At 40.4% G+C, this 22,754-nt stretch overlaps 1 protein-coding gene across 1 annotated transcript; it reads right to left on the bottom strand.

Moving 5' to 3' along the window:
• Positions 1-1,193: 1,193 nt before the first annotated feature.
• htra4 (HtrA serine peptidase 4) lies at positions 1,194-21,407 on the bottom strand. Its single transcript, XM_030059182.1, has 9 exons — positions 20,987-21,407; positions 12,472-12,571; positions 10,722-10,926; positions 7,389-7,583; positions 7,205-7,237; positions 6,351-6,465; positions 5,163-5,220; positions 4,261-4,356; positions 1,194-1,999 (listed from the first exon to the last, which is right to left on the bottom strand). Exons 1-9 carry the CDS (start codon positions 21,405-21,407, stop codon positions 1,834-1,836), a joined length of 1,389 nt encoding a protein of 462 aa, XP_029915042.1. The 3' UTR covers positions 1,194-1,833.
• Between the last annotated feature and the right edge of the window lie 1,347 nt (positions 21,408-22,754).

Here is a 22,754-nt window from a genome sequence, read left to right as displayed (position 1 = left end):
AGATTTCCAATGCTTTTATCGTGTAGAAATTTAAACTTATGTGCGGATGTTAGAAGAATAAGATGTCATTGTGCCAAGTCCATTAACTCACATTCTTGCTCTGCTGCTCCCTGCACTTTGTTCTATAGCTGTATCTCCTGTTTGTCCTGAATCCAATTTTTGGTATTTGATAACTGTTTATAACACAAGTATCAGTTATGCAGGACATATAGAGTGGGCTGGTGGTGATGTGATGTCCAATTGATTTAGTTTTTTATAGTTTGTTTCAGCCTAGCATTAGCTTTCTGACTTTATTAACTGCCTCTAAGGGTAAAAAGTGCATTGGTTTATGGAGATCATCATAAGACTTTTTCAGCAACTTTTTCTCAAGGTTTAAAAAAAAAAGCATGGAATAAGTATCTTCCGGACTGACTTATCAAAACATGTCATCACTGGAACATGCTATACAATGAGGCTGAAGGGGTGTTGTTTTTTGTAGCCCAAATGGTCAAAAATATACCAGCAAACTGTATCAATCCACCCCCAACGTGCACGAATTTGTGGCAGACAGATGCAATTTACTGGTGTTCTTCAGCAGGAAAGTTTCCACCAGAAATCTTTGTCTCAGAGGGCTGTGGATTATTTCGGTTATCCATGTTGCTTTTGGAAGGAGCTGTTGCTATGGATTATATTGTATTTTGAGTGAACCACTCCTTTAATGGGTGCCGACTGACATGAGGTGATAGCATATCAATGGAAGAGATTGTTGTCTACACTAATTAGATTGCGATATTGGCTTGAACTAAAAGATTGAAATGATTTGGCAAACTGTCGAGCTCCTTCAGTCCCTCCAGTGTGCCGGTGCATGTCCAACAACATGAAGAGGAGGTTCATTTCAAGTAGTGTGTTTTATTACATTTATACACATGTATATCTTCACCAATGACAAAAAAGGTAAATGCCCAATCCAAATCTGTACTTGGAGCACACAGCTTTGCAGTTAGACCTGCTGTCATCTCCATAATTGTGTATCCTGGCACAAAGAAAAGTATTCAGTACTGTTTGCTTAAAATATTACACACACACACTACTGTTTGGACTGAATGGGTAAATATACACAGTCACAGAGCTTACGTGCATCAGTTTAAAGGAAAAATACACCCTCAAATCCTCTTACAATCTTATTTATCGTCAATCTGTCATGCTTACTGCATCCCAGGTGTTATTTTAAGAAGCACTGTAATTTACTTTTTTGGTGCTCGCACTTTTCCTCAACCTGCTTCAGTCTACTTCCGCTTCAGTTGGTGATTTTCTGCATTTCCCAGAATGCCAGAGAAAGGGCCCAAACTTGTTGCTTTTAGTGCAGAGTAGGTGTATACAGTATGCAGTATACAGATCTAGCTAGAAAGCCAACTTGTTTGTGAAACAGGGTCTGTGATTGTGAACACTTACGCAAGCCATAACGTGTCTTGCAGCCTGAAGAATGTGACACTAGAGGATTTGGCATCTTCACATCCCCTATAATGGGTTTCTCTCTGTGTGATTGAGGAATGTTGACACAAGAAGCCCTTGATCTCCAATTCTGAGGAACTGAACCAGATTTTTACCGTTGATGAGTTAGAGTGCCGAAATATTTTCTAATATCAGACTCCATTGTAGGTGAGCCCACTGTAAGAATGTGCATGTGGTGGCAAATCTGTGACGTTTGTTTAGTGATCCGAAGGAACATAAAAACTACATCAACAAACAACCAAACGGAACCCAGGAAAGCAGGTGATCAATAGCTATATGTGCTACTGTTAAAGTGTTAAAGGGTGTATCTTTCCGGCCAGCTGACTTAAACCTACTCATGCATCAGTCAATCTCCTCAGGAACGAGGGTCAATGTCACTTCCCTGTCGTTTCGTCGCACCACCACAGAAAAAGTGGAGCCGGTCTGGATGGCTTCGCTCACGTCCCGTGTGGTGCGGATCGGCTGCCCGTTGATGCTGATGATCACATCATGATTGATCATGCCAGCGCTGTGGAGCAAACGACACCGTACATCATACACATAAAGCCTCGCTAGCGCTAGACCCAAGTCGGCCGGGTAGACCTCACACCCTAAGGAAAACATCATTGACCTTTAGACAGGTCTCCTGTTGCAGGTTCTTTTCCCTCCAAGAGGCAGGGTAAACAAAAGAAACGGTGACGTCTTGACCTTACAATGCAGCCTGCCGCACTGCATTGACATTTATATTTGAAGCATTTATTGTAGCTGATGATCTTAGATAGGCTGACTGACAATGCATGCAAAAGGAACAAAGGAATAAAGGAACAGCACACCCAAAATAGATTTAAAAATTTAAAAAAAAAAAAAAAAAAAAAAGGAAAAAGATATTCTCCCTGGATTCTTACGTAATCCATCCATCCAGTTTTTGTGACTTGGTGATGTTTCAAGTCTTTCTCACTTTGGCAAACTGCCTCTATCTGCCCCCAAAGAGTAGAGGCACATAGATAGATTGCCATTGTTCTTCATCAGAAAATAGTTCCCAAAGATCCTCTTGTCCCCCACCCGCCTCTTCTAACCCTAGTGTAATCTATCCACCCAGACACTTACTGTGTGATTTGGCAAGGTTTCCAATCTGTCTCCCTTCACAGCAATACACTGGGGCTGGATGGGTATCATTTTGCGGGGATCAAAAGTGTATAGGTACATCAACAGCAGCAGCTCTGTCCAAAAATGATGACACTGATGTCTGGTATAATTCACAGCTCTTGCGGGCAAAGAGTTTTGTTGGGAACTATTTCCTGCAAAAGAACAGGATCAAACTGTGCATATCCACCACCAAGGACTACGAATTAGAGGTGGACAGACACGGTTTGCTGATGTTGTTCGGCAGGAAATCATTCCCAACAACCAACAAAACAACCAACACCCACATGTCTGAATGGATAGATTGCACTTAGGGTAAATGGGAAAATATCTTCCAATTTTGTGTTTTGTGTGAACTGTTCCTTTAAATGATCGTTTCACCAACCAGCAGAGAAGAGTGCAAGACCTCGTGTAAGTGGAAAAAGGCAGGACAATTCGGTGTTATCACAGTAAATTGACATCCTCTGTCATGCATCTGGTTGTGTGTGAGAGCCCTGCTCTGTGCTGTTCAAGGCTTCAGGCTTCAATGTCACGGGGGACAGCGGTGGGCTATTAGGAATATAGTGAGCGTAAGGAGTCCGAGAGAGAGCCTGTCTACATGAAGAGAAAGATGTCAGAGCTTTGCCTGTGGGAAGCACGAGTATAATGAGCAACTGGACCACAGTTCAATCTGCAGCCTTGAGAACCGCAGGGATGCTCTTACTCTACGCCTTTGAAAATATCCAGAGGCCTACAAACACACGATTCACAGTGCTGCTGTTACATTTTGCAAAACCTTGTGGCTAAACAACGTTGTGCTGTGCATCATACTGATTAGCTTCAGGTAACACCTAACAAAAAGCTCCTTCATCGATGGGCTATCTTATTTGAATATCAGGCCAAGAGGGGGGAACAGGATACAGCAGGATATATTTAATACACACACAAACACACACACACACACACACACACACACACACACACACACACACACACACACACACACACAGTGCACAGGGGTCAAAATTTGGGTTAGTATGTTGTTGAGATTAACAGCTGATATAGCAATTAGGTTGAGACCGATGGGTTGTTAAAAGCCAATATGGATGTTATTATTGTGGGTTTAAACAACGAATAGACAATTTATGTGATATTCAGGCCCCATAAAATTAATTCGTATTACTTTGAAGACCTGGAAACCAGTGTGTCTTTAGTAGTGAGCAATCCTGCTTCTCCACTGTCCCATTAAAATCATTACATTGTGGTTCTCTTCCTTACTGGAGTCCTGTTGGTTTACACTGTTGAATGATTTGTCACTGAGTTATGTCCTGTGCTAACATCCACTTTAAAAAACACATTTTCTTTTTTTTTAAAAAAAATTGCAAAAGCATAATGAATGTTAATCCTGTCATGTAGGAAAAGCCTCTGAAACAGCATTTAGACCTCCGAAACTCATAATAATAGCAAAACCAACGAAACATGCACACTTGCATTACAAAGTATCACAATGAAATCAATTCAGGTTAAGTTTGTTTCATTGACTAGTAGTATTGATCATATGTGGATGACACTGGCTGGCTCCCACTTGATCTTTAATGAAGGACCAATACTGGCCCAATATATGGGTCTAACCTGAGTATCAGTATAGTGTTTTCACTTGACTGTTACCTGGATGCAGGAGTTCCAGGTATCACCTCGTGAACATAAACCCCAGAGCTCACATCTGGAAAATCCCTCTCTCGGTCTTTGAGATCTCGGACTAAACTGGAGCCGGAGAGAAGAACACGGGGATTTCCATATCAGAATATTTACCTGTTTAACAATAAATATCAAGAAACTAAGTATTTTTTCCCCATTCTTTGTATTTTTCAGTCAAAATCCAACTCTCATGCTGAACACTGGGCCTCAACAATAATTTCAACCAATAAAACCATCACTTTTTTTTTGTTGTTTGTTTTACGATCACACTCCTCCCATCAAATGAAACTGTCTCTTTATCCGTGACTGAACTCACATTCTGTCTGCAATTTTGAATGATTGCCCGCTGTCTTAAGACCTGCCATGACAACCTGTTTCAACAGGAAATACATCGCAGTAAGGAAGCAAGAGGCTCTCAAAACACTGTTTCTGTAACTGAAGTCCAACGGTAACAGAATGATGACACTTTTACAGCCTGGGCCCTGTGCAATTTAGGAATATTCACAGTATTGTGCATGAGGCACTCCTAAGGCTTTGTTAGACATTAAAAATGCATCATAAACACATTGTCAGGATACAGTTATCACTATCAGAGCCTGATATAACAAAACATTACGCAAAAATCTGAGAAAGCTGAATCCTTTATGGGTAAACTGTGTGATTAATGGCATGATATTAGACTGAATATTATTCTCTGATGTTTGGTGATCATACTGTCAGAAAAGTTTAATCTGAGCTTCTGATGGGAGGATAAAGCCTCTCCATGCACGTCCACTAAAGTCTTCACAAAAAATGTAATGATGGCCATTTTTTTTTTCTCTCTAAAATGAATACACAGTGTTTTGGAATGAACTCTTCAGGTGTTTACTCACGATGGCGAGAGTTGCAGCATCCGGACTCCCATATATTTCTTTTTTGGCTGCGCCTTTCCTAAAGTGAACGAAGCAAAATCATCATATGCTTAGAAAGCTGGGAGCTACAGAAGGCCACTGGGACAAAAACTATTTTGCAAAATACTGGTAGACACAGCCATTTATTTCCTCTTAACACGGTGTAAAAATATGTACTGAGGAGGAATTGAAGAGCTGCCCTTTTGTCTCTAAAGTGTCTCCAGACACTTTAGCCAGTGATATTCCTTATATTTGCATTTCTTGTGCGCCTACACATATTTGGGAGCGTGTTAAAATGCTATGTTATATTAACAAGCAAGTGATGTAGATAGTGACTGCAGCCAAGTGTGATGTAGAGGGCTGACAGGGCATGCTATGTAGAGAAATGCAAGCATAAAGCTGATGATACAGGGGCAAATCATGGCAAAATTTGCAAGCGATGGGTAAATACTATGAGTGACTGGGCAGGGGAAAATACGAACTAACACATTTGGATGTAATAACAGACACTGCTGCCATGGCTGTCATCTGGGACTAGTTTTTTTTCTTTTACTGCAAAGCTAATAACTTAATAATGCTATCAAGTTCATCCACTGCCGCTTCATAACATGTATAAGCGGCTATCATTTTCTAGTTGTTTGTTATTGTAGTTCATCTTGGACTAGTAGATTAGATTAGTGGGAGATCTGTGCTCATAGTATCAGTAACAGTAACAGCTTCTCAAAAATAGGCCTGTTTGCACCAAAATTAATACAGGTACAGGGAATTTGTACAGGGGAAATATTTTTTTGCTTGAGGGCACGTCATCTGATCCATTTTCCCATCTCTGATTGGTTGATCTTTACGCACTGTTTGCAAAGCTTGCTCTCTGATCGAGTGTTTGGCCAGATCCGACTTCCCACTGACAATTTGTTTTCAGTGACACAATATTTGCAGCAAATTTCTTGCGTGCCTCATCAGCTCTAGGCCTATCGTTGGCTGAAGTGATTGAGGACGTGATGACACGGGAAACAGAACTGCTTCAACGCCTATTTTTATACTGTGTTAAGAGGTAATTATTGGCAGCGTTGACAGGTATGCTGCAAGACAGTTTTTGCCCCATCGGCCTACCCAAGTGATCAAATTCGTGAGGGAGTCAGCAACACTGATGAAATGTGTGATCCTGCTAACCGTTGACTTGTCTGTCGTAGGATTCAGCAAGGAACTGCCGTATCCTGTTGACGGGAATGGCGAAGGAGATCCCTGCAGTCACCTTCAGTGTATTTATGCCTATCACATCCCCGTCCTGTTAAACACAGTGAGTGGAAGGACATCCGTAAGTAAAGTGTTTCACTGTTATTACAGTTTTGTCTCAGCTATACAAAGAGAAGCAATGGCTTTGAGTTACGTTCCAATTCCCATAACTTATCGTCTATTAAGTGTTCTTTCTCCCCCCCCATCAGCACTACAATAAAAATACATCAGTCTTAGTTATTATAATAACTCATCTACATTTTCACTGTGAAGGGCAACTAATAAAATGTACCTAGGGCAACTGTTCTCCTTTAGAAAGAGCTGTATTTTTAGAAGACAAAGCTGGAGGCCACAACCTTCATAAATAAATGAATGTGCCATCTGTATGTTTTGAATACATAGTAACAATGCAAAGGCCTTCAAAATCATATAAGCCCAAGTCCTAAAATATTGTGAGGCAGGCTTAGCCTTAAACTTCACAAGGACACCCAAGGGAGAAGCTGTAATATTCATTTTTTTCCATGTTTTTTTCCTTAATCAACAAGCACAAGTAAGACAGCCCCATAAGAATATTTAGATACTGCACTCAAAAAAGCTTTCCAGATGTAGGATTAAAAATGAGGAATGCAGAGTGGAGACCTTGGGTATTGAATAAAACACAGCCACGACCTTGCTCTTCAGTGTCATAAATAAAACAAGAAAGATCGCTCGCACAGCAATAAGTATAACAAATATGCAAATGGCATGGTATTATCCCTTTACATGTAATGTAGCACTGTAAATCCGCTTACCAAGTTAACAAGCGGTCCCCCGGAGTTGCCGTACTGTGAATCAGCAGAGCAGCACAAGAATTTTCTTACTCATGGTTAATTTAAAACAACAAATGGCAAGGGAGACAAAATGCAATGCACAGCAGAGAGAGAGAGAGAGAGAGAGAGAGAGTGAAAATGAAGATGTTTATTAATGCTTACTCACATTGATGATGGTGTCTGTTTGGATGTACTCCATGTCGGAGTCCTTGAGGCCCAGCTCCAGGCCGTTGCGCTGCGTGGTGCTGACGATGCCGGTGGTGACGGTGTTCTGCAGGGAGAAGGGGCTTCCCACCGCCACCACAAACTCCCCGGGACGCAGGTCGGACGACTGGCCGAGATGCAGCACGGGCAGGGGACTCTGGGACGAGGCACGCATCGGCAAGAAGACATAATCATACACAGAGAGAGGGAGAAGAGAGACTTGAAAACCCTTCATCATTTCAGATCTCAGATTGACAGGGATAGGCAATACCACTCATTTTCTTTGCCATCTGATTCCAGTTAATACCAAGGGGACTTATCTTGATACCAACACTGACACAGATACTTTTAAAGTCCTCTTGAATATTCAGACAAGGAGAATCTAAAATGGGGAAATGTGTAAAATCAAAAATTAAATTTATAAGCATTTGCATTAGTATTAAACAGCTAAATATCAGACGTATGTTTTGTGTACAACAGCAATTGCAAAACATGTTAAATATTTCAACAGTGTTCAATAACTGTTGAATTAAATTATGACCCATCTCGGGGGTTATTATTCATATCGAGTCGACTGAAAATTTAGGCAGCTATTGTTATTTAGTGGGCTGAAATAACTCTTAATGATGCCTCATTTTCTTTCTGCTGTTGTATCAGAGCAGCACCAACTACCCTGCTGGTTCTGTGTCTCCAACAGTGACTTTGTGTGGATGAAGAATGCAGAGGGGAGGTCCAAGGAAAAGTAGTTCCTATCCTGTACAGCTAAAAAAAAGTATGTTTTCTCATTTTTCAGCATCTAATATACGTTTGATATCATAAAAAATGTATATAAAAATTTTTAGTTATGGAAAACACTTGATGCACTTTCCATGTGAGGATTGACGCTCAGGAAACTTCATGATCAAAGTATCGAGGCTTTGGTATCAATCCGCCCCTCCCTTCAGAGTGAATGGCGTTTCAGCTTTGTGGCTGCAGGAGCGGCTCTGGAGGCAGAAATGATCTCATTGGCTGAGTCAAAGCTCAGTGGGCGGGGCTAAATAACGGAGCTAACAAGCAAACTTGAATGGCAAAGAAGGAGCTAGGGTCAAAATATGGATTAAAATTAAAATACATTCTTACAATGCCTTTGCTATAGCATTTTGTTACCATGGCCTAACAGGACTAACAGCACAAGGGTCATGCTGTTGTTCATGTTGGCTCACTGGACAGGCTCTGCTACACTTAACTGGATCACAACTTTAATTACTGTCATTAGTAACATCTGTCTTTACCTGCTACTTCATGTAAAAATGGCAGCTGTGAACAAGCTCCACAAAAAAAAAAAAAAAAAAAAAAAAAAAAAAAAACAGAAAGACAAACTGTATATTCCTGATATCCATGGTGCTTTAACATTTAGTTTCAAGAATATCCTCTGAAATAGCTGCAGCATGCTTGTTAGCTCTGCTGTGGCTGGCTGCATTATCATCAAAATTTCCAACCATGTGCACATGAACACAAAAACTAGTGACGGCCAAGTTGTGACCTGTGGGAAACTTGTTCACCCAATTAATCCGAGACCACGGCACCGCGGGCTTAGGTCAGTGGTTCTCAGTTCATTTTGACCTGCGTTGCACCTCTTCCTTCCCCCTGAATTCTCCTCGTCCTGCAGAGTCTTGTGCCTAAAAGCTTAAGAACCACCGGCTTCGTTGGCCAGACTGCATTTTTCAGGTTGGCACCAAGAGGAGAGCAGGCTTTATAATCACTGCATCCTCTCTTACCTGTTGCTTGTTTTCACTGAGCTTCATTCTAATGTTATTTGTGGCTCACAGGGCTTGTCACATTCAAATGAATCTGAAATAAATAAATGTGACTTAACTGTGACAGGGAACTGCTTATCACTTGACAGAAATCACAGTGTGCGTATGTTAGAAGGCATGAGTTGGTGAACACGGCCTTACAGTAGCACCAAGGTATTTTAATGTATGCATTTAATTTTTCAAAATCAATTTCCTGAAAGGTAAACAAACATATTGTTAAGAAATATCGACCACTGGCAACTTTAGTACGAAATCTAAAAGTCTTGAATAATCCATGTTGGACGTTTCCTGCTGCTCATTGAGGTTTAACTCAACCGATGAGATTATTGCTGCCTCCAGAGCAGCTCTGAATACGAGACGCGTTTGCACCACTATAACCCCAAATCAGAGAACATTTATACGTTTTGACGAGCGGGAACATCGTCCCTGAATTCAAAACAAAAATCTGTTTAATTCCTGTGATCTTTGCTCTTCATTAAAATGATAAAACGACCGCATCAAGTGTAGACGCACTCAGGTACAGGTATTCAAATGCTTTCTTGTCATACCCAATTTACATACATAATGAGCGCTGTCTGTTTATCCTCGTTTATGTCTGCAAAGCCAAGGACCACAACAGAAGTGAGTTATTTGCTTTTGTGCTGTCCTTGATTATTTCCCGATGCATGTAAGCGAAATGCATCTTGAAAATTGTTCAGTAACCAAAACAAACGGCGCCTCAGCTTGTCCGTGCCTGCCTTCCCTCATCCTGAGATGAAGCAGGTTTGCCTCTGGAGTGGAATGTGATGCTCAGCCAAGTTTGCAGCCCTATCTCCTGGGGCATGGAGCCATGTGTCACGACACATTCGCCTTTTGGCCAACCTTTAGGTTTGTGCACCTTTATAGGGTATAATAAAGAAAAAAATAAACCATGGCATACCTGTGACCACTCCCACATTATTTCAAGGCTAATCCCTGACATTTATTGTACCTGTCAAATAAAGTCTCCTTTTCTTCTTGTTATCTTCCCTTTTTTTGTGGGGGCTTCCTGTATTCAGGTCAGTTATGAAAATGTTAATCATCTTGTCCATGAGTTTCGGTGAGGCAGTCAGGGGTGGAAACTACCGTGCCGTACAAAGTAGCTGGTCGTGTAAGAATATGTCAAAGTAAGTGACAAATGTTTTATTCAGAGCAACACGTGTGATAACAAAAAAGAAAAAGAGGAAAAAAAAAAGCTTTGAATTTACAAGACATGACCAAATAGCCCCTAGGGGAAATCAGACGACAAATTGGCCATGTTAAGGAGGGGAGTCTAATTTTGGTGGGCAAAGGCCCTTGATGACTTTCTCCATGGAATATCTGCCCCACTTTCTGCTGAAGATTAATACACTGTGTGGTGCTTTGATGTTAGCCACTGATGACAAGCTGCCAGGCCGGAGCGAAACACAAGACAGAATTTAGTCCAAGGACCTTGGGGAGCTTAGTGAAAATGGAGTGGCTTCTTTCCAGCGAGCACTCACATCTGACTCAATTTTGATGAGTGCAATGTCCATCTTCTGGTCCACGTCCTTGACGGTGGCGTCGTACTGCACGCCGCTTTTCAGCTCCACTTTGATTCGCTGCTTGTTGGTGAGCACGTGCGCGCTGGTGACGATCCAGCCGTCCTGCGACACGAGGAACCCCGAACCACTCGACACCGGCACGTCCTGATTGGAAAACGGCAGCCTAGAAAGACAGACAGACAGACAGATAGATAGATATATTAATCCAGAGGTCCATTTTTGCATTCTCTTACTCTTTAATATCACTGTAGATCCTTTCCCACTGATTATGTCACATTATCAATTGGTACTTTTCCTTCTAGCATCATACCTGTGTTTTCCAATGTCTGGCACATTTACGACAACTCATCCTCATTCTCACGTGCAACATCATTTTGCAAATCATGTATCTCTTGATTTTCAAATTAGAATTTTTGTCTTGAGACAACCACCTTATAATGTCCTGCCTCTGCAGCAAACAAACTTGTTTCCATTCATAAACAACAGAACTGATAATTGGCTGTGGAATGCAAACATTTCCTCGGGGACTATTTTCTGGAGGGAGACCTTTTCCCTCCGCCCAATTTCAATTTATCAAAACACAACAGCGCTGCTGCAAGACAAATATGGATGACTTTATTACAGAGACGGAAGACTAGTGTGGGGAAAGTTTGAAGTCTCTGAATTAAAAAAAAAAAAAATCACTGGAATGGTCCTTTAACGTTTAAATGTTTTATATGCTAATATTTCTAAAGAAACGCTGTGTGAATATGACAAGGTACCCCAGTAAAGAAGACGGTGCCTGTCCAGTGGTAGCTTATCTGTCTTTCTTTCTTTGTCGTCTTGAATGAGCTGTGATTACAGGCGGCAAGTTCACCCCAAAATAGTTCACTTCTCTACTCCCACCCAGCAATTATAGCTGTGCAAAAAAATCAATGCAGCTGAGAATAAATATTATTTTCTTCAAAACTGTATGGATTCCGTAGCCTCTTGTATCGATCGGCATCATTTATGCGCTTCATTTTAATTTGATGCTATATGACATTGATATTTTAGTGCACTGCGTTAAATGTGTCAAGAGCATTGTGCTAATTCACTTTTAATAAATTGGATTGGAAATTTGAATGAAACTGTGTTGAGTCAGTTTGTTGCCTGATTTATCATAATACTATGCTGCATTTTTTCTGAGTATTGCAATGCATTGTGATGCAAATGATACCGGGGCCACTGTAACATGACACGTATTGTGAATCTTGCCAATCGACCTTTTTCACAGCAGCCATTTTGACCTGAAATAGCAGGTAAACACAGGTGTTACTGTTGACATTAGCTAAGGTTGTGTTCCACTGAAGTGGACCAGAGTCTTTCCAGTGAGCCAGCATGAACAACACCAGGGCACTGGCTCTATTTCATCTCAGCAACTATGCTGCAGTGTTTTGTTACTGATTGCAGCCACTGATCTGGAATACAATATGATATTGAACACACGATAATCTGCTTTGCAGCATTAGCTGGGTCTTTTCACCATGGTAACTGTCTATGAGGCTCATGGGCACTGTAGTGTTTAGCGCAATCTGACAGAGCAAATGTGCAGAAATGAAGTTGAAACATTTAAAAACAATGGCCATAATCATACAGTACTGTGTATTTAAACAGGACACTCCCATGATTCTGCTTTGAGTAAGACAATAATTAAGACCAAACTGAGATGACAGTGGAAATGATTTACCTTTGGAAAAGCTCGAGGTGCACCACTGCAGGGGCAATCTTATCCACCACATCTGCGATGAAGTTGAACTTGTAGCGCATGCTTCCTGGATGTTGGGTTACTGTGAGGAAACAACACTGATCAGTGAATATGTTGTTATTTTAAACCACTATATACATATATTTATATATATATCACTTTGGGCAAAAAAAAAAAGACCTTTCAGCATTCCATTCAAGCAGTTTCACTAAGATGGAAAGGATCTTCTGGTTGGTGAACATGTGTGATTGATAACAATAACATGACATTGACACTAAACATGGTGAGAGCTTGGACAAATCAGACTCATTTGAGTGTGTGAGTAAATATGAAGCTGTGTTTTCAGAGCCACTACACTATGCTCTGGGTGAACACTCCTTTCTGATTGGCTGGAGGTTTTTACATTCAAATTAGGTCATGCTCACTTAGTCCTGTTCAGGTTTAGTCATTTTTCTCAACAAACAAAGTTACTGAAACTCAAGTGTTACCCTGACTACATTAGCCTACATTAGCCACCATATCCTGCCCGCTGTTTTTAAAAACGGATTTCTTCTGATTTTACAGCCATTAACTCTGATGTTACAGTAACACCAATACTGAGCTAGCTGAGACTTTTTTTTGCATATTTAACCCTTTCTAGCAAATCCACAAAGTCTACAACGCTGTGGCTCAAGCTGACTAACTTTAGCTGAATCAGCTGGCAGCGTCTCTGTTGCTAGGCTGCCTGACTTGTATGAAGATAGTGCAGGCAGAAACTTTTTATTTTCAGAGCATAAAGCTCCCCTTATTAATTCTCTCTGCACATATTTTATTGTTGGCAAGAGGCCACAGTATGAGGGGCATAATCCATAATCCAATTATCCCTTACATGTCAGTGACATTTATGACGCAGGGACTACTTTTTAGGCAGGTAGCAGCACATCGTTGCCCTACTGAGAGTCATTTCAAGCGTTAACAATTCTAGAGAGACTGGTGGGAAACACACACTTTTCAAACACACCGTGCCCCAATATTGCTTTGCATCCTGGCCACCATTCAACTTGTCAATGCCTCAATGGCATATCAGCAACTTTTGACCTTATATCACTGGTTATTACCAGCTCCATACACAAGGCGAATGCAGACGTGCAAGTCTGCAAGGGGAAAATGTAAAGTCAGTGCCCCATAAGTTAAGGCTTGTAACAGCTGGGGTTCCCTTTAAAACCAAATGTGCTTTGGACACCAGGGATATACGACTCTTTGTTGTTACCTTCGGGCCGATGCAATCTCTTCCCCCTTTAATATGTCATCAAAGCAGTCCTCCTCCTCTGTCTGCCTACTGCTTTGATTCTCACATATACCTTCCTCTCACAACAAACATGTTCCTCTCCTGAAGCCTTCATATAGCGCACATTTTCTGATGGATGCTGCAAAGTTATTTATGCTTGCAAAGTAGCACAAATGAACTCATCTCTGCTGAAGCATCCTTAAATGCAAATGACAGTGCAGCTAGTGCCAAGAACTGCTTTGGCAGTGCACCAACTATTTTTTTGCCTGTCAGAAAGCACTGCTACAGAAAAAAAATAAAGTAGTATTCCTACTGGTAGAACGTAGCGCTTTCTATGCTCTGAAGTACATCGCGGGGCCATGCCAACTTGTATGATTGTGTATAATGCATGTAATTCATCATATCATTACCACTTGCACTTGAAAAGTTATGTAGTATGGCACTGAGTTGGGCATTGATTAAGTGAAAATCATGTGCTCCTCAGATGAGATCTTTTCATTTGTGCTGAAGTCCAGTCATGCCCTTGTTTCTTGGCTGTAACTAATTTCAAAATAATGTTACGTAAGACTAGAATAAAGCTGAAACTGCGCTGGAAGCATGTGATTCAACCCCTTAGCAGATTGTTTTTACCTTGTTTTCCTTTTTACCTTTTTTTTTGACAAAAAAAAAAAAAAAAAATACTTTATTGGAGAACATTCACTGCCAATCCAGATAATTCAGTAAGAGGGCACTATTTTTGAGTACTATTTTGCCGTAATAATGTTCAATGAAACAAATAAAAGGATAAGTACATTGACCTCAGCCCTTGTTGACAGACTCATAGACTGTCCAGGGGCTGAATGCAGCTGGAAAGCGGCGAGCTGGCTCTGCTGATGGTGGATAAATATTGTTCCCCAAGGCTCAAACAGGATGGCCAAGCCAGTGAGGGCCTTGAAAATAAGCAAACCATGGATGCACACAAAGCAGCAGCTTGTTTATGAGCTTTGCAAATTGTACCTGCTGTAGCACGAATAAGCAAGCAGCAATATATCAATATACTGATTAAAAAAAAAAAAAAAAAAAAAAAAAAAAAAACTCAGACAGGGCGCCACACAATTAATGATTGAAAATGTGAGCAATTTCTTTTCAGTAAGGCTATGAATCTTTGGGTTAACATGGATTTAGTTTCAAAACTGGTTGGCAATTACATTTAAGAAGCAGTTTTCTTTGCTTAAAAGAAACTATTTGATTTGAGTGTATAAACCATAATTTGAGTCACAGCTCAAAGCAAAAATTATATTCTCTTTAATTCAACATGTGCAATAGTGTGAGACTATCTGCTACTTCTACTTCTGCTGCTACTATCTATAACTTTTTCTTCTGATATTTAGAAAAAAATAGACAGAAGAATTACTAAATATATATATATATATATATATATATATATATATATATATATATAAAACTAGCCAGAAAAAAAGTTGTAACATACTACTCTGTTAGATTTCATATCAATTCAGGCTAAAGTCAGCAGAATTCATTCTATTTATTTGTTAGCAGATCGATGTAGCTGAATATGCAGAATTTGTGATCGATACATCAATGCAGTGCATGAATCCTATAGGTCCCAGGAGACTCCAGATTTTGTTTCATGTTTTCTGATTTTCTCCAATACTTTGATCAAATTTCACAACCTGAACATCATTTGGCCACCGTTACTTTGCTTGCAATTTGGATGATTCACCATGTGACTGAAACAAACAAGATTCAAGTCAACTTGAAGGTCTTGGCAACCAAGCTCGATAACCTTAGTATCCAAACAAGTTTTATATTGATAGAAAACAACTTTATTTGTTTACATGTGCTTCAATTTTGCACATGCGTAGGCCTTGTATGCACATGCATGTGAGAGATAAATTCCTCCCCTTTTCATTATTATAAAAAGCCTACATTGTGATATAATACGCTTTTTTCTGAAGCTGTATATTTCCAATACATCAAGTTTCTATGGTAAATAAAAGATAAAGGCTTTGTACTGTATTTTCAGTTATATGCTTAAAAAGTTTGTAAGTAAGTAAACAAGGTTCTTGACCTAACATTCAAAACACTGCATTTTTTGGACTCTCAAGGTTGACAAGCGTGTCTACACCCCTGCTGTTTAGCATTATGCTGAATGATGGATGGAAGAGCTGACATTAAATTGAATAATCTGATATTCAGCCTAACTTTACTGCTGAAACCTTCCAGTTATACACACACACACACACACACACACACACACATACACACACACACACGCCTTACATCAAGTAGCAGTCAAGCCTCAGATACAGAGTGTCAACACGTTCAGCTTGTCTAGTGCCTGATCATCTGGCTTCCTAAGCAGTAGGGAACAGAGGTGATGAAATAAAATCCTGGCAATCCTCTTCCTGAACGCACCCGCTGACATCCACATGTCATAGGACCATATTGTCCTTATCTTACCTTCACTTCTCTGGGTGTCTCGTAGCTTTAGAAATTCATGTGAAGATTTTATTTAATTAAAGCCAAATTAGACAACTTGGCACATTAACAGTCCCAAGTGTCAGTGTGAGATAACGCGAGTTTTTCAAAGTCTGAAGGGGTTCATTACCCAGAAACGGTGAAACGCTCAGTGGCCATACCTGACACCAAAATTTCATTTAGGCAAATATCTGCAGCATCTCACTTGGTGGAGATGGGACGCTCTTCTCTGCTGCAGCCCCACTTGGTGATTTACACTGATAAGACGGCTGGATTTTTACATAAAAATCTCGGCTGGTGCAGCCTCGGCCCGGCGACTTCGCAGTTCATTTAGCACATTATGATGTGGTCACACCCTGGTCTGCTGCGAAGGAGGTCACAGCTCTGTATGAAGCCGGCGTTTGGGCATGAGGCTGAACCTGAAGTTGGAAGCCAGCGTTTGAAAAGTTAGTTGAGAGAAAGTGGAGAGGGACAGCTCTCTACCCACTCTCTATTTCATCTGCGAGTGTTGTGAACCATTAAATCTTGCCTCCAGTCATATGACAGCTATTGTAGGTGAGCACAGCTTTGATTTCTGGCCAGCCATTTTTTTTTTAACCCTATCAGAAGTATCAAATCATGTGAAAAAGTTTTTTTTTTTTTATCACTATGTTATATTCTCTAGTAGCTACAACTTTGTCAGCTGTAGCAGGCACTATGCATGGATATGCAGATATGCCTAATTATGACTAATTAGGTATTATATATTATTAGGTATGCCAAAGCAGGTGCATTTAAATGGCCTACAGAGTGCAACTGCACAGTAACACACTGGAGGAAGGCCATAGTAAGGTGATGTATAAGCTAAATAAGTGATGTGTTGAAGTGCTGAAAGAGTGCACAATATAGCTGAATGCATATAAAGACACAACAGGGAAATATCCCATGCATGATTTCCACAGAATTTTCAGCCATAAAACATGTTATTAAAATCTGGATAAACCTATGCCTGACATCTTATTTAATTCAATAATACTATTTTCAGCTCTGATTCTCTTAGCATAACGAGACTTAAAGCAAAATTGAACTTTGGTAGTGTTGGGTTGCATTGTTACATGGGCATCGTCTACATGGTGGTGACATATCGTCATTAGTTGCTCCGTGCTCCCCTAAGCCTTTAATCCACAACACTGCATTTCTATCTCTCCATTCACTGACATAGCAAAACACCTCCCAAAAATAACACTTTCATGAATATGAACGAGGTGGAGTATGCCAGTATAAAATGCAACACGTTCCGGTGCCCATTTTTTCCATGTCATTTCAATTATCTGTACTATCAGGTCATTTCTTCCTGGTGGAGGTTTCCTGCAGACACTGCCTGCCGGATCTACATTCCAATTCAAATGAGGAAATACCAAGAAGGGAGCTGGTAAATTTCCACCAAAATGGATACTGGGACTTGTTGTTGTTGTTTATATTGGTATAATCCACTTTATTCACATTAATTTATGTGCTCAAAGTGTTATTCTGCGAGCTGTTATGCTGCACCATGTTAGTGAATGGAGAGATAGACATACAACCCAACACTAAAGGTCTATTTTGCTTTAAGAGATATTCCAGAGGTACTTGGTATATATTCCCTTCCATCTGCCATTTTGAATTTATGATGTCATAGGTCAAAAAGCCAATAAGATACAAAAGTTACAATCACATGGAAATATAGGCAGCTTTTAAATGTTTTACCACTGAAGCGGACACAATGCGTGAAAGGGTTAAAACCACTTCCACCCCCTAACTCAGACAAAGTTTTATATAATCTGCTTTTACTTTGTTGATTGTTGCTGTTTTCCTGTTTTACTCACCTGTAACCCTGTTTTTGGTTCATAATTGACATTTTAATTATTTTTAACAAGCGGTTTTATTTATTGTGTTTTTGCTGTTTGCAATTAACTTTGTAATTATGTCGTGCTATACAAATTCAGTTTATCGTTAGCATTACCAGGTCCAGCCTGGATGAGTTTTGCACGTTTTTACAGGCAACTCGCTGCAGATGAGCGACACTCTCTGCAACAGGCACACGCTGAGATACACAGAATCCAAAATTCCAATGTTTCTTGGCATGAAGACGCTCCATTGTGATTAAAGCTGAGGAAATCTCCTTACGCCGCTGCTGCTCATCACAGTTACCCAAATTGATTCACTGTGAACCGCTGCCTCTAAACATTATGTGGCCCCTTCTGAGGCACAGAGTATTCTCTGAGCTGCTGCATACCTGTTTTTCTAGGAAAGCAGTGCTAATGCATGATGGATTCTCGTCCTTCTGTGGGCGGCTCCGATAAGAAACTGCACATTATGAAAATGGATAGGACAGGAGAGAAAAATGAAGAGGATATATTTGCACTGCAGAGTAGCTGGGATTCCCTCAGGAGAATTCAACATCATCATCGGAGAATTTGTGACTGCCTTTTGTCTTGTTGCTCTTCTAAACATGAATATGCAGAGGACTGCAGGTGCACTATATCACGCTCGCCTGGAAGATATATATTTCAGTTATATTTCATTTTCACCCAATATAACAGTCATATGCAGTCTCTGGAAAGGCTTATTAGCTTCTCAAGTCAAATTAAAAAGCATAGGTGGTGATTAGTGTTCAGCAGGGTTCTTCAAGTCCAACACACCATGGAAATATAAATGATCTCATTTTTTTTTTTTTTTTTTTTTTTTTTTAATCTGGGGAATGTTGATGGAGCGTACTAGCTATTTTTCAGCAGCGTGCACCTCAGTCTTCTATAGTTTGGTTGCAGGGCAGCTCCACTGAGACATTTGGGGGTTCAGTGCCTTGCTTAAGGGCGAGGCACCAAAATAATAACTGTTACTCATTTACTGTGTGTTTCTTTTTCTTTTTTCTTTATTATTTGTCATTTATTATGCGTCACATAAAAACAAAATTGTGTTTCACACGTCAACCAGTGCAAGGAGATCAGTGCAATTCAATATATTCTAGTGCTGAGACAATTAATCGATTAGATGATCAACAGTAAATTAACTGATTACAATAACTGTGAATCATAATTGTTTGTCACTTATAAAGAAAAAAATGCAACATTTTTATCAAGAAATTTTGGTTCCAGCATCACCATTTCCAACATTTGTTTATTTCTCGCTATTTCATGTCATTATAAGATGAATATTTTTTGTACTTTTTGATCTAAGAACACATTTATTTTTTTTGAAATTCACATTTTTTTTTTTTTTTAATTCAGGGATTTGCAGTACAAAGACATTTTACCGTAAGAAAGCATTTCTAAGAGATCAGTTTAGATTAAAGTAAGTTGGGACGGGCATTCACTGTTATTTTTGCCAATCTTTAGACTAAATGACTGATCGATCAATCAAGAAAAGAGGTGATCGATTGATCAACAATAAAAATAACTGTTGTGGCAGCCCTGTACTTTACCATTTTCTCGAGCCTGTCCAGGATTTGAGAAGCCTTTGAGTCACAAGTCGTCTTGTCCAACCTCCAGCCTAGAGCCACTCTTACTAAATGACCTGCAGTGATGTGGATGCTACTCTGAGGTACATTTATGTTGCCTTGCCTTTATGTTATCCCCATCAGGGATACTGGTCAAAAAGCAGAAGTGTGGCAGATGCAATTGAGGTCTGGGAAGTCTGTGAACCAAGCAGTGACAGGGCCTGGACAAAGCAGCATGGATGTCATCACTTTATTTATTCATTTTTAATTTTGAGAAGTGAGCATTATACCAGCCACTCAGGTCACTGCAGGGGACCTAGTGTGTTCCAAGCATAATGCCAAAATCCTTTATATCACTGGTGTTTCATTCACTACAAAATAACAATGAATGAAAGTGTAAGAATGAGTCATAATCATAGGTTCCTGAGCCCCATAATTATCTCCCCCAGCTAGAAAGTTACACAATCATGCACTAGCTCAAACGAGACATGATGAAAACCTTTTCAGATGAGAGCCCACTGGATGAATTGTTGTCAACCGGGGGGCTGTTTGCTGGTGCTAGAGAGCTATCTGTTTGTCTCTGGGAAGCTCTGAGTTCCTCGGAGCAGCAGCAAGTTTTGGTAATTTTCCAGTAGGAGCTGAAGACTAATAAGGCTAATGGAGTTTTCAAGACTCCGGAGCCACTTGCTAATTTAGTGCTTTCCTTTAAAACGCTGTGAAAAATGCTCTTTTAGGCGGGCTGCAATTGACCGTTTTTTCAAATTTAGTCTTATTTTTCCTCAGTCTTTGTGTTAGCCCTTTAGTATTTGGTACTTTTCTTCATTTATTATTTATTTGTTTTTTTCACATTTTTAAAAGGTGCCCTGCAACTCAATTATGCTAAGCTCTCACTAAATAAGGGTTATTGTTATCAGAAGGCCCATCGGCTACAAGCAGTAATCTCTGTATTTGCAGCAGCAGTAGTAGTTGTACTAGCAGTAGTTTTAGCAGTAGCAGCAGCAGCAACAGTAGTAGCAGTAATAACAGCAAGGGTAAAATCAGTAGCCTACCTCAATCAAAAAGAAAGAAAGAAAGAAAGAAAGAAAGAAAGAAAGAAAGAAAGAACAATGAAAAAGCAAGCAAGAAAAAACAAGAGCAAGAAAGCAAGAAAGGAAAGAAAGAAAGAAGAAAGAAAACAAGAAAGCAATAAAGGAAGGAAGAAAACAAGAACGCAAAAAATAAATCAATAAAGAAACAAGCAACCAAGAAAACTGGAAAACAAGAAAGACAGACAGACAGGCAGAAAGTCAACTCACCAGAGTCACACTCTCCCCTGTGGAGCAGAATGACCGGCGGGGTCTCGCCGAGCTCCGCTCTCTTGTTCTCGGCTGCCAGGCGGCAGATGCTGGGGTAGGTCCTGCCGTCGCTGCCGCACACCGGGCCGGAGGAGGCGCACACGCAGGCGCTGCGGAGGCCGCTGCGCCTCGCGGGCGCGGAGTCGCACCGCAGCCCCTCGCCGCAGGAGGGTCCGTCGCTCCGCTCCCCGCACGGCTCTCCCTCCCCGGTCGCACACACCACGCAGCAGCCGCAGCCGTCCTTCACCCGCCCGTAGTAACAGGCCTGGGGCGGGACGGGGCAGCGAGGTGCATCGCACACCTCCGGGCAGGTTTGCCTTTTTATCACCAGGTGGGCATGAACCGCACAGGTCAGCAGGATGAAATAACCCGCAAACTTCATCTTGATCCAACAATTATGGCGCAGCTGTCCTCAAACAGTTCAAAACAGCACTGTGTTTTTTGCCGAGTCCACATTGGTAAAGAGGTTCATCCAGGCCTCAGCCACCACAAGCCACCACACATAATGTACCCACAGCTGCTTTAATTTGCATAGGATTGTCTGAATGTCATTGTAATTATCTTCTAGTAGCAGCATGCTGATCCTGGGTTCTCATCCAACTCCCTGTACATTGCAGTCCTCAGTAAGCGCTGTGGAATGCGGTGGTAGGAGGTGATTGTATTTTTCACTGGAAACCCAGGAGCCACCACCTCAGGCCATGCACTCTCAGGCTCTCACACACATATTGAGACAAAATGCATCTGATATTAAGTTGCAGCTAAATGCTTTCTTTGCTTGTAGCATTCAATTAAAGAGGAGGTGGTGTGTGTTGATGCTGCAGTGAAGCTGGGGGCCCACTCTGAAAGCTTACCTTTTCAGAATCATGAACAAGCCTCACATCACTGGATATATTTTATTTTGTTCTTCATACAAATGTAACATGTAATGTGTTTTTTTTTAACAACTGAATTATCATATCATATGATAAAATTTTGATTTTTCACATCTGTGCCTGTAGCCAGTCTCCTCATCACACCTGCCAGGTCTCCATCAGCTCTTCATTCTTGTCATAACTTAGAAGCTCTTGTCACATAAAGAAATAGATAAGCTGTCATTTCTGCTTGCATGGACGTAGATATGGGAACCTGACAAGAATATGAGGCAATGCAGAGCAAAACTCATCTGCTATATTTCAAACATTTAAATGTGGGAATAGACATGTGATGGTGACAATGAAGCAATGTACAGTGAGTGCCAAAGCAGAAAAAAATGTAAATGTATTGTGGTAAACATTTATATATTTACATTTATTTGAATGTTGATTTATATACATTTCCCCTTTTCAAATTAATAAATTAAAACTGAAATATGTAGACTGCTAAAGACAAATTTGACCATAAAACTGTTTAGGTATAAAACTAGCTAAGATAATAAAGATGTGATTTATACATCACTGATTGTCAGTGCATTTGTGATCGCTGCAATTATAGTGATCTGTTTACAGTAATTACACTAATTTGTCATAATCAATGTGATTGATGTTAAAATGTGACTTGCAGCACCTTCAATGTCCTGATGTACAAACATCCGTGAGTAAGAGCTGGGAGCAAAAGGTTCAGAGCCACAGCATCATGAACAAGAGATGCTGTACCAGATATTTTTGCATCTTTTGAATACATGAGAATGGCATAAAAATGAGTAAGAGGCAAAATTGGAGTAGCCAATATTATGACCTCAGTAACATTGGTA

Source organism: Myripristis murdjan, chromosome 9, assembly GCF_902150065.1.
Source record: "Myripristis murdjan chromosome 9, fMyrMur1.1, whole genome shotgun sequence".
NCBI classification, from domain to species: Eukaryota; Metazoa; Chordata; class Actinopteri; order Holocentriformes; family Holocentridae; genus Myripristis; species Myripristis murdjan.
This window is presented reverse-complemented; position numbering and strand designations above follow the sequence as displayed.